Genomic DNA, 21,520 nt, shown 5'->3' on the forward strand with positions numbered 1-21,520 from the left:
ATATAATACCAAAGAGAATTTGAAATAGAGGAATATCAAGGGGTCATCTTCCACCTCTATTTCAAATTCTTTTTGATGATACTACGAGTAATTATGTAAATTTTATTGTCAGTATAATTTGGGACCCCGGTGCCGTTAAGATCATGGTAGGTGGCTTGCCCGAAGCAATGAATTTTTCCATTTAACTCTTACCGCATACGAAGCCATATATGGCATACATATGATGTTGGTGGATAATTAAAAGTCACTTTATTTCGATGAAAACTGTGTATTTTCACTAAAAAACGGATATTAATTGCAGAGCGATGTTAACCGTGGAGTTGTTGAGAAAGAAGAGAGTGAGTGAGTTGGCGAATGGATACAGTAATAAAATCATTCGGTCGTATACATGGTTGCGTTCAGAAACATAATCCCGGGGGAGGGTTTGACCATTTTGTACAGTTTTTTTCTTTTTAAATTTAAGTGGAATAATGCTGATGCAGATTTACAAATAAACTAAGTGAAAAAATGCTTTTAAACAATAATAAAGTGTTAGTTACAGTAGCATTTACCAGGCTGGTTATTGTTACATTTACCTTAAATAAGTTTTTGAGATCAAGTTTTACATAGAGATCAATTATTATTATTATGAGATATTCATAACAAAATAACATTTGTTAAAGGTTTAAGCATAACTACTTTTGACTAACAAAATTGAACTTTTTAGACTATTTTTGTAAACATTACAAGATATATATATTTTCTTTTATATGCAGATTAGTAAGTTTCTTACAATAAACACATACATTTAAGTTTGAAAGACATATATGTATCATACATATATTATTATTACTAAGCTATCATCAACATTCATAGATTTACATTTCAATGGGCAAAACACTAATTTTGTTTATGGCCCTCCTAGTAATATTACCATTAGGCAGCTTTAAGTCTACCACCCTTGCTTTTTGGTCAGCGCCATAATGAACCTTGATGATTCTGCCTACTGGCCACTGCAACGGACTGCATCTGATATCTCTAAGAAGCACTAGGTTATCTAGTACAACATTAGGTTGAATTTTGTGCCATTTAGGCCGGTTATTCAATAGACTTAAATATTGTTTGTGCCAAGCCTTCCAGAAACTTTGATGTATTTGTGCGCAACGGCGCCATAATCGCAACCTATTTTGAGGTATGGATGTTATGTCAGGCTCAGGAATGCTATTCATTGGTCTTTGAATTAAGAAGTGACCTGGGGTCAGGTATGTAAAGTCTGTAGGATCTCTAGACATTTGCGTTATGGGTCTTGAGTTAAGGATCCCTTCTGTCATCACTATGATACTATTAAATTCTTCATAAGTAAATAAGCTGTTACCTATGACCCGCTTAAAATGCTTTTTTGAGCTTTTCACGGCTGCCTCCCAGAGGCCTCCAAATGTAGGTGAATAGCTAGGAATATATTTAAAGTCTATATTTTTTTGAAACTGCATAATCTGTGACATAATCTTGATGCTCTTTAGAGCTTAAATTTGAAAGCTCTTTAAGAGAATTGTCAGCTCCAATAAACGTTTTAGCGTTGTCACAAAAGATTTTGGATGGATAACCACGCCTGGCTGTAAACCTTTTTAATGCAGCAATGAAGGCTGGGGTGGTCATGTCCGAGACTAGTTCTAAGTGGATAGCTTTAGTGGCAAAGCACACAAATACACAGACATAACCTTTTGTGACAATGCTTCTTCGCAGTGAAGACTGTTTGATGCTAAAAGGCCCACAATAATCTATACCAATAACATCAAATACTTTGGCCTCATTTACTCTATCGAAGGGCAAAGACCCCATTAGCTGTGAGGCAGCTTGAGCTTTAAATCTATAGCAAGTGATACATTTTCCAATTATTTTAGAGACTTCTTTATTGCAGTTAATAATCCAGTATGTCTGAGCTAGGCTGCTAATTGTATCTTTTAAACCACCATGTAATAAGGACTTGTGCTCATATTGGATTATTAAACTAGTCACAAAACATTTTTTGGGCAAAATCATTGGATGCTTTTGTGCATATGGGATATTTGCATTTTGCAATCTTCCTGTTACTCTTAATACATTGTTTGCATCCAAAAATGGAACTAAGCTTTTTAAATTACTTTTAATTGGTAATTTATTATTTATACAGTGTATTTCTTCTTTAAAATACTCATGTTGCAAGAGTGATACAATTTTGTATTTAGATTGTTGGATTTCACTTACAGAGAGATTACCATTATTTTTATTATTTGAATTTTTACAATTATTATAGAATCTTAAAATCCAAGCATGTACTCTTTGCAACTTTATCCATGATGAGTATTTTTTAAGTAATTCTGGCTCATTTGGTGTAGCAATCAAACAGGCTAGGTGGCTGCTGAAAGTATCATTAGTATTTTCTGAGCTGTTGGTGACTGTGAATGGCTGGGGATGGTAGTTAGGGTCCAGAAAGTCATGGGGACCATGCCACCACAAGTCATTTTTGGCGAGGACGAGTGCACTACAACCTCTAGATAAGACATCAGCCGGGTTGGTTGCTCCATCAATATGGCTCCAAATGCAATCACTAGTTACATTATTTATTATCTGTATTCTGTTTTTTACATAAACAGGTAGTGATTCTTTATTTGACTTGATCCAGCACAAAGTAACCTTTGAGTCGGATAGTAAATATTTAGCAGTTATTTTTACATTTGCCAAAATTTGTTTTACCTTATCAAATAATTTTGCTAGCAACACTGCAGCATTTAATTCTAATTTTGGAATTGTAAGTTCATTTTTCATCGGGGCTATTTTTGATTTGCTGCATAGCAGGTTCATTGTAGCCTTTCCATTTTGAAAGGTTCTTACATATATACATGCTCCATAAGATTTGGATGAGGCATCACAAAACCCTATGATTTCTACTTGATCCTTGGTAGGCATTACATGCCTTTGTATTTGTATAGTTGGCATCTCCAATATTTCTTTGTGAAATTTAATCCATTTACTTAAGAATTCCTCTGGTATTGGAGAGGTCCAGTCCAAGTTTTGCCTCCAAAGATCTTGTAGAAATTGCTTGGCCCTGACAACTATAGGCCCTGCCAGCCCTAAAGGATCAAAAAAGGATCCAATGAAGCTAAGGATTGAGCGCTTGTCCCAATGTTGTATTTCTTTGTTGGGATAATTAATTTTGAAAACATCTTGATTGGGATTGAATACCATGCCTAAGGCTTTGAGATCAGTTTTCATGGAGAGCTGGTGATCATCAGCATAGCAAGATTCGGGAGAGATACCAGTCAGCAGTTTGGGATCATTGGCTGCCCACTTGTGCAGATGGAAATCTGCATGAGACAGCAAGTTAGTAAATTGGTCTCTTACCTCCAATGCATCCTTAATGGAGTCTGCTCCGAAGAGGGCATCATCCACATACATGGCAGTGCGGATCACCTCTGCTGCTTTAGGAAGCTCTGCCTCATACCTTACTGCCAGCTCCTCTAAGCATCTTGTTGCCAGGAAACTCGAACTTTTTTGTCCATAGGTCACAGTCTGTAATTGAATGATAATTAATTCATTGTTGTTATTGTGCCATAAGATATTTTGCAAGTGATGAAACTTGGGGTCTATTCTTATAGCTCTGTACATATTTTGGATGTCAGCCATCATGACATACTTGTGAACTCTGAATGATATCAATATATCAAACAGGTCTTTTTGAACTTTAGGGCCATTTAGTAACACATCATTAAGACTGTTGTACTCTTTGCCTGCCTTAGTATTTCCATTGAAAACTACTCTAACCTTATTTGTTTTCCTGTCCTCTCTAATGACAGGTAAATGTTGCATGAAATACAATTGTTGCTTATTTGAGTTTGTTAGCGGCAGCACCTTAGCATGACCAAGCTCTATATATTTATTTATAAATTCTTTGTACCTTTCGTGCAATTTTTGGTCCTTTTTGAATCGTTTTTCTATACAATTAAGGGTTTTGAAAGCAATTGGAAAGGTATTGCCAAGATTAAGTTGATCCATGGGCTGAGCAAGTGGAAGAGACACCTGAAACTTGTTATCAATTAATTGTACCGAGCGTTGAAACTCGGCCTCACAGGAGTTCTGCTTTACTGTAACCTCCGATTTCATTTCAGGAACAACTTCTGTTTCCCAAAACTTTGTTAGGAGGTGCTCAATATTATCATTGGCCTCATGGGTGGCCACATGCAATGAAACATGATGGCAGGTTGTTGCTCCATTATGACACGGAGTGTCTCCAGATATTACTGTACCAAATTCTGTACCGATGAGATAAAGTTCAGTATTTGAGATTTTGGTTTTGCTGGGCAATAATATTTTGCAAAATATGCTGGCAGAAAACAAGAATGAAATATCACCTGGAATTGACCAATCATTGTCTGCTAGTACAACAGAATTTGGTATTGTGAATTTACTTGTATCTATTTGGTTTTCTGGCAATTGTGTTGTGATTTTGTCCACAAGTGAACATGTTACTTGCAAGCTGTAATCTGAATGCAGCGACTCAAATTTGGCATTTACAGCCTTTGATGTAAGATTAGATTGACACTGTAGGGCTGAAATGTTGAGATTTTTATTTATTGGCTGCAAATTCAAGGCTTTGGCAAGCTTATTTGTCATGAAAGAAACTTGGCTGCCACAATCAATCAAACCTCTTGCTGTAATATATGACTTTCCATCTGGCCCTAAGACTTTGACCTTAATGGTGGGCAATAGATCAGTAACATCAGCATTTGTTGAGTTTACATGGCAACTGGTAACTTTTGGCTCAGATTCAACATGTAACAATGTGTTGTGAGCTTTACTTTGACATGTGGAGCATTTGAAATGAAATTTACATTTATTTTTGTGCATACCTAAACATATGTTACATAATTTGTGTTTGGTAGCAAGCTCCCGTCTTTCATTGGGGGATTGTGCTGCAAAAATTGGGCAACAAAACAATTTATGTGTTGTTGCTTGGCAACATAAGCATGAAGGTACTGATACATTGGCCACATTACACACTTTAGCACTTTTAGTTTGATATGTATGTAACTTACCTTCACTTTGCTGGCTTTCTTCAAAGCTGCTGGCTCTCCTCTCCACAAATGACAAGAAATCTTCAAGATTTGGCATCTTGTCACTGTCCCGTTCCTGATGATAGGCTCTGCACGAAAACTGATCCACCTTTTTTAAGATAATAGTTAGTACAATTAAGTCCCATTGTTCTATTGGCTGACCTAAGGCTTTAAGAGCACCTAGATGCTGACGAGTATTGGCAACAAGTTCCCTCAGGTTGCTGGCAGTACCTTTTGCAATGGGTGTGCTATCTATTATAGCTTGAATGTGATTTGTTATTACTAAAAATTTGTTATCATAACGCAATTTAATTAGTTCTCTGGCTTTACCATATGATTCACTGGTTAAGGGAAGTCCTTCTATTAAGGCTAAAGCTTCACCTTTTAGGTATTTTTTCAAATAGAAAAGTTTTTGCACTGGTTTCAACTTGTCACTGGAGTCTATTATCGCGTCGAAGAGCTCGATGAATGCGACGTATTTAGTGTAATCCTTCCCGTCGTACGCAGGAATGTCGATTTCCGGTAACCGTACTCCACCATGGTAACTAGTCACGCCCGTGGTATCCACTGTTGTTTCCGACGATGACGAAGACGTAGTTGTTTTCGATACTGTTGAGGTTAGTTTCCGTAATCTCGAGATGACGATTATTGTTCGCTCCTCGTGTTCATCCTCTTCTTCAAAATCTTCAGATGAATCCTTTTCAGTCAAGATGGCTAGCTCCAGCGCTAAGTCGTTGTATTTTTTGAGATTGGCTTCTGTTTGTTCCAATCTAATTTGTGCTGTTTCAGAGTCTAAAGGCTTGTCCGGTTCGTCTAAAAGTTTTGCTATTTTGGTTGTATATCCTTTACACCACGCGATCTGTGCCTTTATTTTCTTTATTTCGTTGGATTTGGTATTATTTTTCATTTTGATGTTCAATTGTAAACAAGGGAGTAGAGAATGAAGTGTCAATTATGACATTGACGGCGGATGTCAGATTCGAATGACGTTTCACGATGTTTGAGTGAATGGTCTGATCTTCGCTCCAAAATTGTTCATTCTGCCCCTTTTCGGTTTGTCCTTGAATTCACCAAATTCCGAGAATGGGCTTGGTCGGTGAAAATAAAATTTTGCTCAATTTGATGTGGCGGCTTTGAAATATCACTAAAAACTTTCTCGTTTGCTGTGAGGCGCGACTTGGCGTTAATATTTCGGTGATATATCCGCACGATGAGAGATTTTAAGTCCGAACGGCACTTCACACGCGGCGTCAAGTTTCTTGAAATATTGCAACTTTTACTCGAACTACACTTGTTTCGGCACCATTTATGTTGGTGGATAATTAAAAGTCACTTTATTTCGATGAAAACTGTGTATTTTCACTAAAAAACGGATATTAATTGCAGAGCGATGTTAACCGTGGAGTTGTTGAGAAAGAAGAGAGTGAGTGAGTTGGCGAATGGATACAGTAATAAAATCATTCGGTCGTATACATGGTTGCGTTCAGAAACATATGATATTCAACTCTGTTGACAAATAAAATATACAATTGATTAATCCTTCCAGTTAAGGTAATATACGGTTGTTATAGTAGTGGAGCAAATAAATCATAAAGATTACGGCCATAATTAAAAAATAATATTTCTTTAGACATGTTTTATTGCTACAATTCTTTACACAAATTTTAAGAAGTCATGGCAAAACTTAGACCTATATCATAGACAATTGACCTACCCCGGCCGCTGCGTTTTGGACCGCGTGACGCGTTGGTTGGCCTCGTGTCGCCCGTATATATTAATAATTCCCCGGACAATAGACTTTTTATTGATGTTATAGTCGCTGGCTCCCCGGTAAATGCTCTTTTGGATTCTGGTGCTCAGGTTTCACTAATTGATATTTCTCTCCTGTCGAAGCTCGGTATAGCTTTCCGCGAGGATATTCGGCCTTATGTTGTCTCCGCCGACAATTCTCCTATTGAAATTTTAGGCGTTTTGGATATCCCTATATTTTTTAGTGGCATTCGCGTTATGCACCCCTGTCTAATCTTCCTACTGCATTTATTTTAGGGATTGAGTTTTGGAATTCTTTTGGTCTTATTGACATTTTAAAGAAGGCGTTTAATGATGGTTTGTCTGGCAAGCTTTATTCATTACCTATATCATTCAGATGTCACGAAATAATTTATAGAGCAGCGGAGAAATGACACACACGGTATGAAAGAACTTTTTGCAAACTATTTTCATATGGAGATGAAAATTGTAAAATTACCTTGGCAGTAGATCGTGTTATTCACGATTACGCCTGCCTTAACTTGTATTTTCATGTTATAAAGATTAGATTTGACAAACCTACGCGTCATCGAGGATGATACGATCTATATTATAGCACGATATTACTGCCGACAGCATTGCTGCCGCAAATGTCATAAATCCGGGTAGCAACATCTATTTCGACATTTGTGGCAGTAGTGCAGTCGCCAGTGATGTCGACTGCATTACTAGGAAACGTCAAAAAGGTAATTTTAATTGAGAAATTCATTTTAAATTTGACATTTGCGGTCTGAGTCCTAACAGAACCTTAAGACGAGGCATTGTTAATTTTGGTATCAGGTTGATTTATCTCAGCAATTAGAAAACTCATGATTTTTTTGATTTTTTTGATTTTTGATAGCAGAGAAAATCGTATCGAAGATGCCTCTTTTGAAACTCGCATGTACAGTCAACCAATTTGAATTCTAGGCCACTATAGAACCTTGTTGCTTTAAACTACTCTATACATGACATGCATCACTCAATAAGCACTGTCGTAGAAGTCATTATGACATGGTTCTATAGTGGCCTAGGAATCAAATTGGTTGACCGTACATTGTACAAGCAAATGGAATAGATTCAAACCTCTAAATTTTCCATGTAGGTAGATTAGTCTAAACATACACTTTTGTAGTTATGATTTTTCGATTCATTCTTGTTCTTTAACTTAAACGGTAAAACCCGTTTTGCCGTATACGACCTTTTAGAATAAGCTAGCGCAAAAGCAAATTTACTATGCACGAAGTATCGGAACACAAGCAAGCACCGAATGCGCCACATTAACACTATACATTCGTACAGTCAGCGTCAAATACTTTGTAGCGACCAAAGTAGCCAAATAGTTCGGTACACCATATATTTAGTATGGTGTACCGAACTATTTGGCCACTTTGACTGCTACAAAGTATTTGACGCTGACTGTACACAGACCCTTTTTGAAATGGCGAGACCACTGTTATATATTCTGCGTTAGTGGATATCAATCTAAACACCAATCGACATGTACACTGGCGTGCAATAAAATCGGCTCGTCAGCGGCGCCCAAATAAGCGCCCATAAATAAAACGAAAAAGGCTTTCTGCTTTTAATTTGTTTGATCCGCCGCAAAAAATGGGAACGGACTGTGTCCATGAAAAAGGCAATGACTATATTTGGAAACGAAAATGCAGTGGTACTATAATACCAAATAGGAATAGATGTGGATTGTCAAAGAAAATTTTGTAGCCACAGTAAATTTACTGTTATCTTTCGACACATGATTAAAATTTTTAGAATGACATTTGACTTTGATTCCTATTCTTTCACTGATATGTGTTAAATATCAACAAGTGACGCCGTCTTAATGGGCATCATTCGGCTTCACGGGCATTTGATCTTTGATCTTAGATGGCGCCACTTTTTGATATTTGACAAATATAATAGTGTTAAATTTGTTAAGTATCAAAAAGTGGCGCCATCTTACCGGGCATCGGCTAAAGGTTGTGGCGCCATCGCTCGAAACGATGCCGCCATAACTTCCTTCAATTGAGGGGAGATTTAAATCTTCTCGAGGCAGAGGTGTAGGTAGGGTTAGAGCCGGTGTAGCTTTATTTGACATTCATAAGCGCATTGTTATACGCCTACTTGAATAATAAACTATCTTTACCTTATCTTTATCTTCATAATGTTCACAAGAAAGTCGACCGATTCTCTTTACTCAAGGAGCCTGAATCAGTTTTAATAACTGGTTAAGGTTTAGATCTTATTTGGATAAGACCTTGAAGATCGCTCATCTTGCTTAGTGCATGCGAAAAAAGTAAAATTAGTGCGTGAAATGAGCGTCAATCGTAGGGTATCAAAACCACTTCAACGCTATAACAAATTGTTAAAATAGAACCATTTTTCTGTTTGGCCTTATGGTTGACTGGTAGAGAATGTCATTTCTCCATACAAACGTATTCGACTGTTTCCTCCGTGGTTTTTGAAGCTAGAGCAATAATTTATTCAACAGATTATTATAATTAATATCTGTGTCGGACGGATTTGCTTTCTTTGATATATTTTTTTCTTAAGGCGCTAATGCTCTTCAAATATTCGCCAAAACGGCCTAATTTACTAGGCCACAAAGAGAAGCATGGTATTCAAAACTGACGTCAATGAGCCTGAAAATCAAAACAGTCCATTAAGTTTTGGAGGAGGAAACAATCGAGTACGAAACATCTTTTTTTTGAGATTTTTACGCAGGATTTTTCGCCTAACCTAGCGTTGTTCCTATCCCACTAGTTTTAAAAGCCGCTCCCGTTATCGAGACGGATATATTCACCTAAAACTTTTAATTCTCAACTCCCGTATCCTCTTAAGTCCGCCATTTGTACCTTTTTTTTGATGTGCAATAAAGTTTAAAATAAATAAATCTACCTCGAGCACATACGAGTTCGGCTATAATGATTAAAGTGAAGGTTTTTCTTTTTTTTTTAAACATGGAAATCAGAGCCGACAGGACAAATCCGGTCCTAATAATAGTGGAGGTAAGCAAAAGCAAGCGAGTACTCGCAACCAATTCGTTTTCAATATAATTCCCATATACCTCATACATAATCGAGAACAAAGCCAATGTCGGTGAAAAAGGAACTGGGATCCGTATGATGCGCTAGTTTGAATTGGAAATGAATTCATTCCGGATAAAACCGTTAGAGTAATGTCATTATGAGGAACTACCAGCTGAGCCCTTTCTTATATTTGAGAATTTTAGGTAAATATCTCCGTCGCGCTGACGGGGGCGGCTCCTAAAATTAGTGCGATAAGGACAACTGCAGCCTAGGCAAAAAATCCTTCGTAAAAATCTCAGAAATCGAGGTTTCAACGAAACGAAACCAATCATAACGAAATTTTGGGAACGGAATAAGGAAAAAATCTTCTCAGTCGGATCGTTTTGATTTATCCATTTATTTTTGCCAATTTTGTATGCTAGGCGTCTGTTTACGGCCACCGGCGCCCGCGCCGATTCATCGTGCGCGGAGGGCTGCGGCCCGCAATCTGCTTGCGTTGACGGACGCCGGTCCGCTTCTGAAGACACTTCTCGGTACGGAGTGAAACATGTCGAGCGTTTTTGACTTAAAATACGTGAGTGACCCGTTGTAACATATTAAATATAGCAACTGTGTATAAACATTAGTTAATAATAAACAGAATATAATAGTTTTAGTTTACCCTCCAAAGGAAATTTTACTGAAACTGCCGCTGCTGCTACACTAACCATATATGGTCGCCGCCGCCGTAGGGATCTGCCGGGCCCTATCCGCTCCAATTCTTGAGTACTTTTCTTTCTTCAGGCAAGTAATACTCATCCAGTCAATTCTAATAACCCCAAATAAAATAAGGTTGCGTTATTTTATCACAGAGCTCCTATGGCCACCTCATGTCTCCATCATCAGATCAACTCGATGGTACCGTAATATCGCATTGTCACCTGACTCACATATGGATGCAAATTTTCAGCTCCATCGGAAACCGGAAAGTAGGTCAAATTTAACTTGCAAGATTTGACCCATACAAATAATAAATAAATAAATATTATAGGACATTATTTTATTACACAAATCGACTAAGTCCCACAGTAAGCTCAATAAGGCTTGTGTTGAGGGTACTTAGACAACGATATATATATAATATATAAATATTTATAAATACTTAAATACATAGAAAACACCCATGACTCAGGAACAAATATCCATGCTCATCACACGAATAAATGGCCCTTACCAGGATTTGAACCCGGGACCATCAGCTTCGTAGGCAGGGTCACTACCCACTAGGCCAAACCGGTCGTCAAAATATAGTTACATAGGTGAATGTGTACACGATCATGACTTCTGATTTGTGTTGTGTTAATGAGAACAATTAGGCTAGATTCACACGGCGACTACTCGCTTCGATATTTTCTCGCACACGGCGCGAGGTCCATTCGGGTAGGTACCTACATAAGGTGCATCTTGTAAAAAATATCGTCAAAATATTCGCTGAATGTCAATATTCGATGACTGTACCATTCACATTTCGTGAGTTAATTAACTTCCGTCCTTCGCATTCCTCATACATGCTATACAGGGTGGAAGAATTTAATGGGTCCTGCGGGATTATGATGGCCGGGCTTTTGCCGTCTGTTATTTAATTGTGGTCGTTGGCGAGATAACGCATGACACGATAAGCAATAAAAGCCTATCGTGTCATAACCGTGCCATAACCATCATATCTGTACTGTAAGACACATCTAAAATAGTTCAAGTTTTTAAAATATTAATAATTTTGACAGGCTAATCCCGATACATCATAACAACATCGTAACATCGTGAGGAAACCTGCATACATCTGCGAAGAAATTCAAAGGATATGTGAAGTCCCCAATCCGCATTGGGCTAGCGTGGGGACTATAGCCCGAGCCCTCTCGCCCATGAGAGGAGGCCTGTGGCCAGTAGTGGGACGTATATAGGCTGAATTATTTTTTTATTTATTTAATCCCGATACGAATCCCAGTGTTAGGAACAGAATAAAGAAAGAACGGGGATAAGAAGGGATTTGAACAGTACCTTGACAGCGAGACAAAATTACTCGGGTTACCCTCGTGGAGCTGGCCCGCTATATGTTATCTTATCTTCTTGTCTTCTCTCTCACAAATTAAAGTCAGTCAGTGTCCACTCACAACAAAATAAAATGCATACGGCCCGAAGTCGGAAGGGATTGACATTTTTACTTTATAATAAATTTGCAGGAACGTTGTATCGGCGATGATTCGTTTTTCTCAAGTAGTACTTCTTTCAATTTTCCATATCCAGTAGAATGACAGAACGTAAATTTGACGTAGAATGTTGCTAGATGAAATAATATATTCCTAAATACCCAGTAATGACAGTTATAATGTGTCTAACACGAATATTTATTTAATTCTGAGTTATGAATATGTTCATGTAATCAAAGAAATATTATGATAGTCAATGAACTCACAACAATTAGGTTACCCTCCAGGGTACAGGGTTTATTACATTCTTTCATCTGTATGCGCCACCACGCATGTCCTGCGAGCCGTATATTAAGACGAAGCTATTTAATTTTACAGGGGAATATAATATTTAGACGCCACTTTTATTATCCTCGGTAGGTACTAAGGACGGCATCGTTGCACTTTTCCTAACAAATAAGTTAGAGCACATTAAGAAACTGGCAAGCCGTTGGCAGACCAGCGTTCATTTTTATTTGTCATTTCTAGCCAATTTCGTTTAATGTAGTGATTGCAATTATCATTCTTAAAATAATTTGCCCCTTGGTCTATTACATTCTTCCACCCTGTATGCTCCATCACGCACGTCCTACGAGCCGCATATTAAGACGCGGCCATTTACAAGAGAATAAAATGTTTTGACGCCACTTTTATTGTCCCCGGTTTGTGGTGTGAATGCTAATACTGATGAGATTGGCGGAAACAGTAGGGCTAAGATGGTCGGCTCTTTATCATTTGTCACATTCTAACAAGTATATAAGTGCGAAAGTGACGGGTATAGTGACAGGCGATAAAAATGGAATCATGCTGCGACTGGACCTTTTTTTTGTTCCAATAAATAATTGTATAGCATTTTCCTGTACCTAAAGGTTGTTACCTAGTTCTATTTTCTTTTAAATTTTGTTTGTAGTTTTACGTGTAAAATGTATTAAGGAGTGGTTCAGAAAAAAAGTAGCATTTATTTAGTGATAATTTTTAAGTAGGTAGCGCATTTTTGTAGTAATCCGTACATACTAATCTATACAATTAAATACAATCGTATTTAAAATAACAGGGCGAATTGAAGTGTTCGCCTTTTATATTACATGCCACTTAAGACCTTTTGAACAGCGTCTTCTGAGAAAATTTATGAGGTGTTTCTCATAAACATAGTTTTTTCTTTAAGTTTGATAAGCTACTTAATACATTATTAAATTGTCTTATGTTCGATATTGCACTTTTTTGATTTGACTTCACTTTGAGGTAACTACCTCAAAGTGAAGTTCCAATGGAAATTCCATATAACTATATGGAATTTCCATTTTTGTGTATTTACGATTTTTACAGAAATTTGTCTCCCATTGAAAAACCTCTCTCAAAGGTTAGATTGGAGAGATTTCCTGACTACCGAAGATGAACTCCAGTTTATTGGTATAATTTACTCGTAAGATGATATTCCTAAAAGCGTACTACTCGTTGTGAAAATTGAAATTCAAGTGTGGCATTGTGGAAAACGGCAGGTGAAGAATGTCAAATTGTGTTGTACAAAAAGTTACGAGGTACATTGCAATAAAACTAAGAAAACTCATACAATCTGATTCTCAATATGATTTTATTGTTATTATATAGTATTTTATATACAGATTACTGAAAAAAATAAACTGCTTCATAATTAGTAATAAATAGATAAAATATACTCGATAATTCACTGCCATTTTTTTACTGAACCACTCCTTATTATGTGAAATGGACAGATACCATTTCAAAAGACGTTACAGTACAGTGGACGACACGTCCGATCGCGCGAAGAGGAAAGAAAAGATAAGGAAAGCAGACCCCACAATCAGATGGGAATAATAATGCTGCGGAGAGAGAGAGAGAGAGAGTGATTATACATATAGCACCACCTAGTTGTTAATTCGTTTTGCTGTTACTGTCTCATCAAAGTCCTCACGACACAGGCTTGACCTAGTGTGAGGGCTACTGTTAATCTAACCACAAATCAAATTTATAGGTTATAAAATTACCTACTTTTGTCAATCCTTCCTACTCTACCTTGTTAATAAAGAAGTTTTGTATTTTGTTTTTTAGGGTTCCGTAGTCAACTAGGAACCCTTATAGTTTCGCCATATCCGTCTGTCTGTCTGTCTGTCTGTCCGAGGCATTGCTCAGTGGTCGTTAGTGCTAGAAAGCTGAAATTTGACATGGATATATACATCAATAAAGCCGACAAAGTCGTACAATAAAATCTAAAAAAATATATTTTTTAGGGTACCTCCCCTTTACGTAAAGTGGGGGTGATTTTTTTTTTGCTTCAGCATTACAGTGTGGGGTATCGTTGGAAAGGTCTTTTAAAACTAATAGGGGTCTTCAACAAACATTTTTTTATGAAATGAATATGTTCGGAGATAATCGCTCCGAAAGAAAAAAAATGTGTCCCCCCCCCTCTAACTATTGAACCATAGGTCCAAAAAATATGAAAAAAAAATCGTAGAAGTAGAGCTTAAGAAAGACATTATATGAAAACTATAGCGGACATGATCTGTTTAGCTGTTTTTGAGTTATTACAAAAAGTTTACCCTTCATAGTAAAAAGACGTACATCCACAGTTCATCCCTTGGTTAATAATCTACTATACTTTAAGCTCCATTTTAGCTTATTGTGACGGAAAAATAACTATGGAACCCTACTCTGAGCATGGCCCGACATGCTCATGGCCGGTTTTTTTTTTATTAGTAATACCTCTTTAGTCTAGTTGAATCACTGTGTTTTCTTCTACCAATGATATGTGGTAGAATATTAGATAAGTTTCCATTCTGTAAACATTTACATAAGTTTCGATATGATTATTTGTACGAGTAGATCAAATCGGAATTTAAATCAACGACCATGTGTAATAATCAAATATCTGGCTAAAACTTTCCCGACACATGTGATATTAACATTTATGACATACATCGTGTAAAATGGAAGACATAGGCAGTTTCGGTCACGCTTAGAAGCACTAGTTAATTAAAGCTCAGGAATATCTATTAATAAACTAAAACCCGTACTAGATATTTCAACACTTTCAAAATCCAACTATCTATCAAACGAAATGCGACTGAAATTGCTTCGACACATCGGCAATAGATAAGAGCTAGTTAAAGTTATTGTATCTAAAGCCAATATTGATAATCTCTTACTATGTCGAACTGTATGAATAGTGAACGAATTTCAGTTCGAATTCGATATGTAAGCTCTGTTTGTCTTTGAAGTCTATTTGTGTTGAATTCGGTAGTACGTGCGAACGGAATTGTTATTAAATTGTACACAATTATGACTTCTGATTTGTGTTGTGTCAATGCGAACAATTAGGGTAGGTTCACACGGCGACTATTCGATTCGATATTTCCTCGCACACAGCGCGAGGTCCATTAGGTTTTTTCACATATGCGGTCTTTCCGTAGATAGCTTACAAATTATCTACCTGCCTATATTTTAAGAGAATAGATGTTATTTTACATGAAAATAATTAATTTCAAATAGAAATTAAGAAAACTTTTCATATCAGTTTTTACTTTTACCGAAAAATAAAATTAATTATAATTCTATTTAAAAATATTCATCATGTGCATTTAACCAAAGAAAATTTTAAATAGAGATGGATTGTCAAAGAAAACTTTGTAGCCACGTAAATTTACTGCCATCTGTCGACACAATATGATCAAAACTTTTAGAACGACTTTTGCCTTTGATCTTTATTCTTTCATCGATATGTGTTAATCATACAGTGGCGCCATCTTACCGGGTATTACCCAAAGGTTATGGCACCATCGCTCGAAACGATGCAACTATACCTTTGGCCCTTGATCTATTAGATGGCGCCACTTTTTGATATTTAACAAATTTTACACATAGCAGTGAAATAATAGGAATCAATTTCAAATGGCGCTCTAAAAGTTTTAATCATGTGTCGAAAGATGGCAGAAAATCTACTGTGGCTACAAAGTTTTCTTTGACGATCCACTATCTATATCAAATTATCTTTGATGTAACTAACAAAATGTTTAACACTTACTGTCTGGTCAACAATTGTTTGCCTTGTGTCATTATCAACGTATTTTGAGATAAAGTTTTATGATCAATGATGCAAATTATATTAATAATTCGTCTACTTTACTACCCTAGGTAGGTAGCCAACTAATAACCATCCGTTATTGGTACCAAAGCTCAATAGCGAAGGAACACATTACGCTAAACTGACTTGAGGTAACCGATCTTGGCGTAGCTGGGGTGACCATGCTGCTATAATTTAGGAAGATATTCCTAAATAGGGAATATTACGCGAAACTCTGCGTAGGGGGCACCACTACCACAATCCATCACAATCTGGAGGGTCTGCCGCGAAACAAGAAATTACGTTATCTAACCTCTCTATCACTCTTGCATATTCGAGCGATGAAGAGGCAGATAACTAATTTTCGCGATTCCCGTTAGGTCATTTGTAAACAAACCGCCTTGAAGGATCAATGTCATATTTTATTAAAGATAAGATAAAGATAAAGATAAAATTCATTTATTGACAGAACTGTGTACATGTAGATGTTGTGGGTAAAATAAAGTCCAACAGCTTGCCCATTTCGGACGTACAATAATAAACTTAAAACTAGTCAAATATACTAAAAGTAACAAAACATTAACACCAATACTATTTCAAAATAATTTTAACCATTTATACACATAAAATATTCATTTAGATTGTAGAAGCTTTTTATTAATAGCCATTTCTTGAGCTTATTTTTAAATGCGATGCCATTTTCCGACTTAATATATTCAGGTAAATGATTAAAAATCTTTATTCCGGAAACATAAGAGCTCTTGGTAAGTATAAAACTAGAAGATCTAACTGTACATACATCATATTTATATTGTGTTCGTATATAATTTTTTAGGTCAATTTTTTTGGTAAAAATATCAGTTCGTTCCTTAACTAATACGCAAATTTCTAATATATAAATACACGTCAGAGTTAATATTTTATAGTCTTTAAAAACGTCTCTTAGGGATTCCATATCTCTCAGCTTAAATATAATTCTGAGACATTTCTTTTGAAGAAGAAATGTTGATTCAACGTTTACCGAATTGCCCCAAAATATTATACCGTACGTCAAGTGGGGATAAACATTTCCATAATACGCCTTCATTGCGACATCGCTTGAAGTTATATGAGAAAGTATGGATAGTGCATAACTTGTTCTGGCTAGTTTTTTGTTTACAATTTCAATGTGATACTTCCAGTTTAAGTTGCTATTTATTGTAATACCTAAAAAGTTTGTTATCTAGGTTATCTGTCAAAAAGCAGCTTATGGCACAGTATAAGTTACTCTATGGTTTACGAAATGAACTAGTGCTGCACTCTAACGGCAGAACATTGCAGTAATACTCTCTATTGAAATAGATGTCATATACCTACTAAAAAAAGTGACTAAGTCCTCCTGTGGGCGAGGCCGGAATCGAACCGATGTTTTCAGCTTTGGCGATTAGCGAATCCCACCTGGAATAAGTTATAAATGCGAAAGTAACTTTGTCTGTCTGTTACCTCTTCACGCTTAAACCGCTGAACCAATTTAGATAAAAAAATTCATGGAGATAGTTCGCGGTTCGGGGAAAGATATAGGAAAGTTTTTATCAATAATTATCATAATTCTGCTCAGATGAATTTGCGGGCAGTAACTAGTATATGCTTTAGTGTATGCTTTCTCATTAGACACCAGACATGCTAGAGTCCTTCCCATTTTCAAAAATATTTTGAAATCTCATTACCTTTCGCTGTCTTAACTAAGCTTTATTTATGACTGTATAATATATAATGTACATATGTAGGTAAATGTGTTTATTATATTAGTATAATATATTATTTATTTATTTAAACTGTACTGCATAAATTTACAAAAAAAGAGTACAAACGGCGGACTTAACGCCTTGAGGCAGTCTCTATTTTAACAAATATCCATTCTCATCACACGAATAAATATTTATATATTACATATATCGTTGTCTAAGTACCATCAACAAGCCTTATTGAGCTTACTCTGGGTCTGGGACTTAGTCAATTTGTGTAATAAATGTCCTATATTTATATTAAAAAAAAGAAATGTTAAAGTATATAGTTGTTTGTGTCTTTAGTTTATTGAATTATCTTTCTTCTTAAGCCGCTGCATGCCTGGTCGCCCTAGCCCCCAATAGAGGAATATTGGCGAGGACACTCCGGATAATTGAGTGGTGCCCCTCGGATCCTATTAAGGGATCTGTCAAGATACGCACTCGATTATCCAAGTGTTACTATAGCTTATACCGACTTGAGTGTAACGTCACTCACCTTTTGAATCAGTAGGTTTTTATACGGTTAAGATTTTTTCACCAGCGCGCACTCCTAAACTGGTTCACTAATTCTAACAGGCCAATTCTAATTTTAGTTATTAGATCTCATTCCAGCATGATACTGATATGATAGGTCAGTACCTCTAATTATGTAATTTCGTCTATATGCCAACAAAATCCATTTTATGCCAAGAATGGCTTACATCATTTTGGCAAAGAGCTGATACTCTTCGAACTGCTGGATCGATTTCTATTAAACATAGCTAGTAACCACCGCAAGAAAACTAGCTTTCACGTGAAAAAAATCGCATCGAAATCAGCCTATCCGCTGGAGCGCTTTAGCCACAGACAGACAGACTGGCGTCAAACATATATGGATTTAGATTTAGATTTTAGATTTAGATTTTAGATTTTAGATTTATAACAACCCTTATAGTCGTCGGGGGTTAAAAAACGACCTATTCACTCTATTGTCTTATTGTATGTGTAAGAATAACCTCTTTTTTGGACGTCGTTTAAGGGCGTACCCCGGGTCCAAAGGAGATTATGAATGTTATCCCGTTTTGTGTGGTAGGGCACAACACAGCGGACGTCGTTCCAGATCTGGAGCAGAGCCCAACTGGGGAAGTTTTTCCACCTTACAGAAAACCGCAGCCAAATAACACTAGACCTTACTCATAGTGGCGTGTTCCTGCCGGTGAGTAAGGTTGCCAGAGCTCAACCAGGGTGCGGAGTGTTAGGGTCAACAACGCCCATGTAACTCCTCTAGAGGCTTGCCATCAGGCGGACCGGATCGTATGCTTGTTTGCCACCGACGTAGTATAAAAAAGTAAGAATAAGAATAAGTAATATTTATTAGCACAAAAGTGGCAAAGCATATAGATTATATTATATTTAATGGTACATTGGAAATTGTGTTATGTCATCATCATAATCACCCAAGGATCTCCACTAACGAACGGTTATTCGCTCTCCTCAACCAATGGTTTCCCGCGACTTTAACCAGCGTCATTTGTCGTCAGTTTCGCACTTACTTAGAAAGTGGGTGCTTAACGAGATGGTGGGGTTAGGGTCGGCAACGCGAATGTAACTCCTCTGGAGTTGCAGGTGTACATAGGCTACGGAGACTGCTTACCATCAGGCAGGCCGTATGCTTGTATGCCACCGACGTAGAATAAAAAAAAAAAGTGACAGGCAAGGTGACAAATGATAAAGAGCTGATCATCTTAGCCCTACTGATCGTCGGTCCATCTGGTCTGGGGCCTTCGCACGCCTTCGTACGTGGTCGCCACTCGAGAACCATTCTGCTCCATCGGCCATCGGCCAAAGGATCATTGTGTTATGTCTTACGTATTAAATCAGGTGCCTAATCACCTAAAACCCATCGAAGCGTTACCCCGCTAGATCATACGCAGTCAAAGGGTTAACATATTGCCGAAATAATTCACAATTGTTCGACCGTATACTTAGACACTAGTTCTCTTTGACAAGGGTTTGCGGTCCAGTAGCTTTACCAGGACTGCCTTAGCAGTGTCAAACGGACATATTCGCTAACGTTCTGCGTAAGTTACTTTCTATTCATCTCGTACGCACTAATATGCGAGTACGAGCGAGATGCATAGAAATTTATAAACACTGGATTTAGTTTCATAAACCAATAATTGTCTCCACTGAACGCCATTTTTCTTTTATTAAATAAAAAAAATAAAAAAAAAATTAAAAAAAATGTATTTATTCTCAGACAACTCATACAGTCCATATTTGTTAGTATCAAATTATAACCTATGTTATGTTACCTTCCGCACAATAAATTACATAAATTAAATTAGGTAACTTTAGATTGCTGATTATTAACGGTACCGTTATTTTTTCGGGTACCTTAACCGCTTTCATAAAGGTACCCTATTAGTTTAGGCGTCGTTGCCAAGCCGCCCTCGCCTTGCGCCAACTTGATTCCTATTGGATGAAGCTGTCTATTAAGTGTAAGCCCGTAAGCCCTTTTGATTTTATTTAATACTATCAGTGTGGCTATAATAACGGTTAAGGTATATACCGGAAAAAATACGGGTACCGTTATTTTAAATCGGTAGCGATACCTTTATATCGAAGCCGCGCTGCCTAACTGGTATAGTGTATCGAGTCTACTTATTCTATGTTAAACAACTTTGATGGGCGTTTTTAAACTGTTTGACATAAAATTTGTCTCGTCAAACTTCATCTCTAGTCCTATATTTTGCCTTATATGCGCTGGTTTCCAATTACAGAAAATTAATCAATTTTAGAGCTTCGGCGTTTAATTTTATCAGGTGTTCCTGTAGAGGCTCCAGTGTATTATCGTAAAACCACTGAAACTACTTTTTAATAACTTCTACCGATTAGCGTCATTAAAACTACGAATTCACCGCCTCAAGTCCCCATTCAAAGTTAGTTGAAAACCCATCAGGACGATAAAGCTCTAAATTCCATAACAAATTACTGGAATCTACTTAATCCTTCTATTGAGTTATTGGAACGACCTGCAATCATCAATTTTCAATAATAATCTTATGCGCTGGTGTTCTGAACGCTTGCCGTGCGTAATTGCGTATATAGGTACCTACGCAAAACGTCGGCTAACTTTGCAAACATCGTAACACCTCCGGGGGAGTTAAAAGATTTGCAACTTTAGGTATTATTGAGTAAAGTAGCAAATCTATATTGTCTTTTAATGGAGTTACGAGATTTAGACTTTAACTGACGAAAAGTGACGTTCGTCATGTAACGTTGTTATGAAATGTTCAGCCAAGGTATGGTTGGACCGGACCGATACAGTGTTATGTGTACGATGCTTAAACACATAAATAATCTTTACTTAATTTAGTCCTTATCTTTTACCTATTTTTCAATTTTTTCAATTTATATTATTTTATGTCTTTCTCCTTCTTGTCTGTTACCTTTGGTGATTTTCAGTGATCGGAACTATGGGAGTAAAACTTTAACAAAACTTATCAAGCGGACGTAAAAAGAGTGCCTAAAGCCTTAAACATATTCGAATATCTATGAATGTAAATATTTTTATGGCTGTAAG

The 21,520-nt window shown here is 36.8% G+C and overlaps 1 protein-coding gene across 2 annotated transcripts; it reads right to left on the reverse strand.

Moving 5' to 3' along the window:
• Window positions 1–307: 307 nt before the first annotated feature.
• On the reverse strand, window positions 308–6,409 carry LOC133516552 (uncharacterized). 2 transcript variants are annotated; one of them, XM_061849542.1, is made up of 2 exons: window positions 5,052–6,407; window positions 308–3,528 (listed from the first exon to the last, which is right to left on the reverse strand). In XM_061849542.1, exon 2 carries the CDS (start codon window positions 3,412–3,414, stop codon window positions 1,441–1,443), a length of 1,974 nt encoding a protein of 657 aa, XP_061705526.1. In that variant the 5' UTR covers window positions 3,415–3,528; window positions 5,052–6,407; the 3' UTR covers window positions 308–1,440. The 2 variants fall into 2 exon arrangements, with proteins under 2 accessions (XP_061705526.1, XP_061705527.1); XM_061849543.1 differs by having other exon boundaries at window positions 2,288–3,528; window positions 5,052–6,409.
• Window positions 6,410–21,520: the final 15,111 nt, after the last annotated feature.

Source organism: Cydia pomonella, chromosome 3 (genome assembly GCF_033807575.1).
Source record: "Cydia pomonella isolate Wapato2018A chromosome 3, ilCydPomo1, whole genome shotgun sequence".
Taxonomy (NCBI): Eukaryota; Metazoa; Arthropoda; class Insecta; order Lepidoptera; family Tortricidae; genus Cydia; species Cydia pomonella.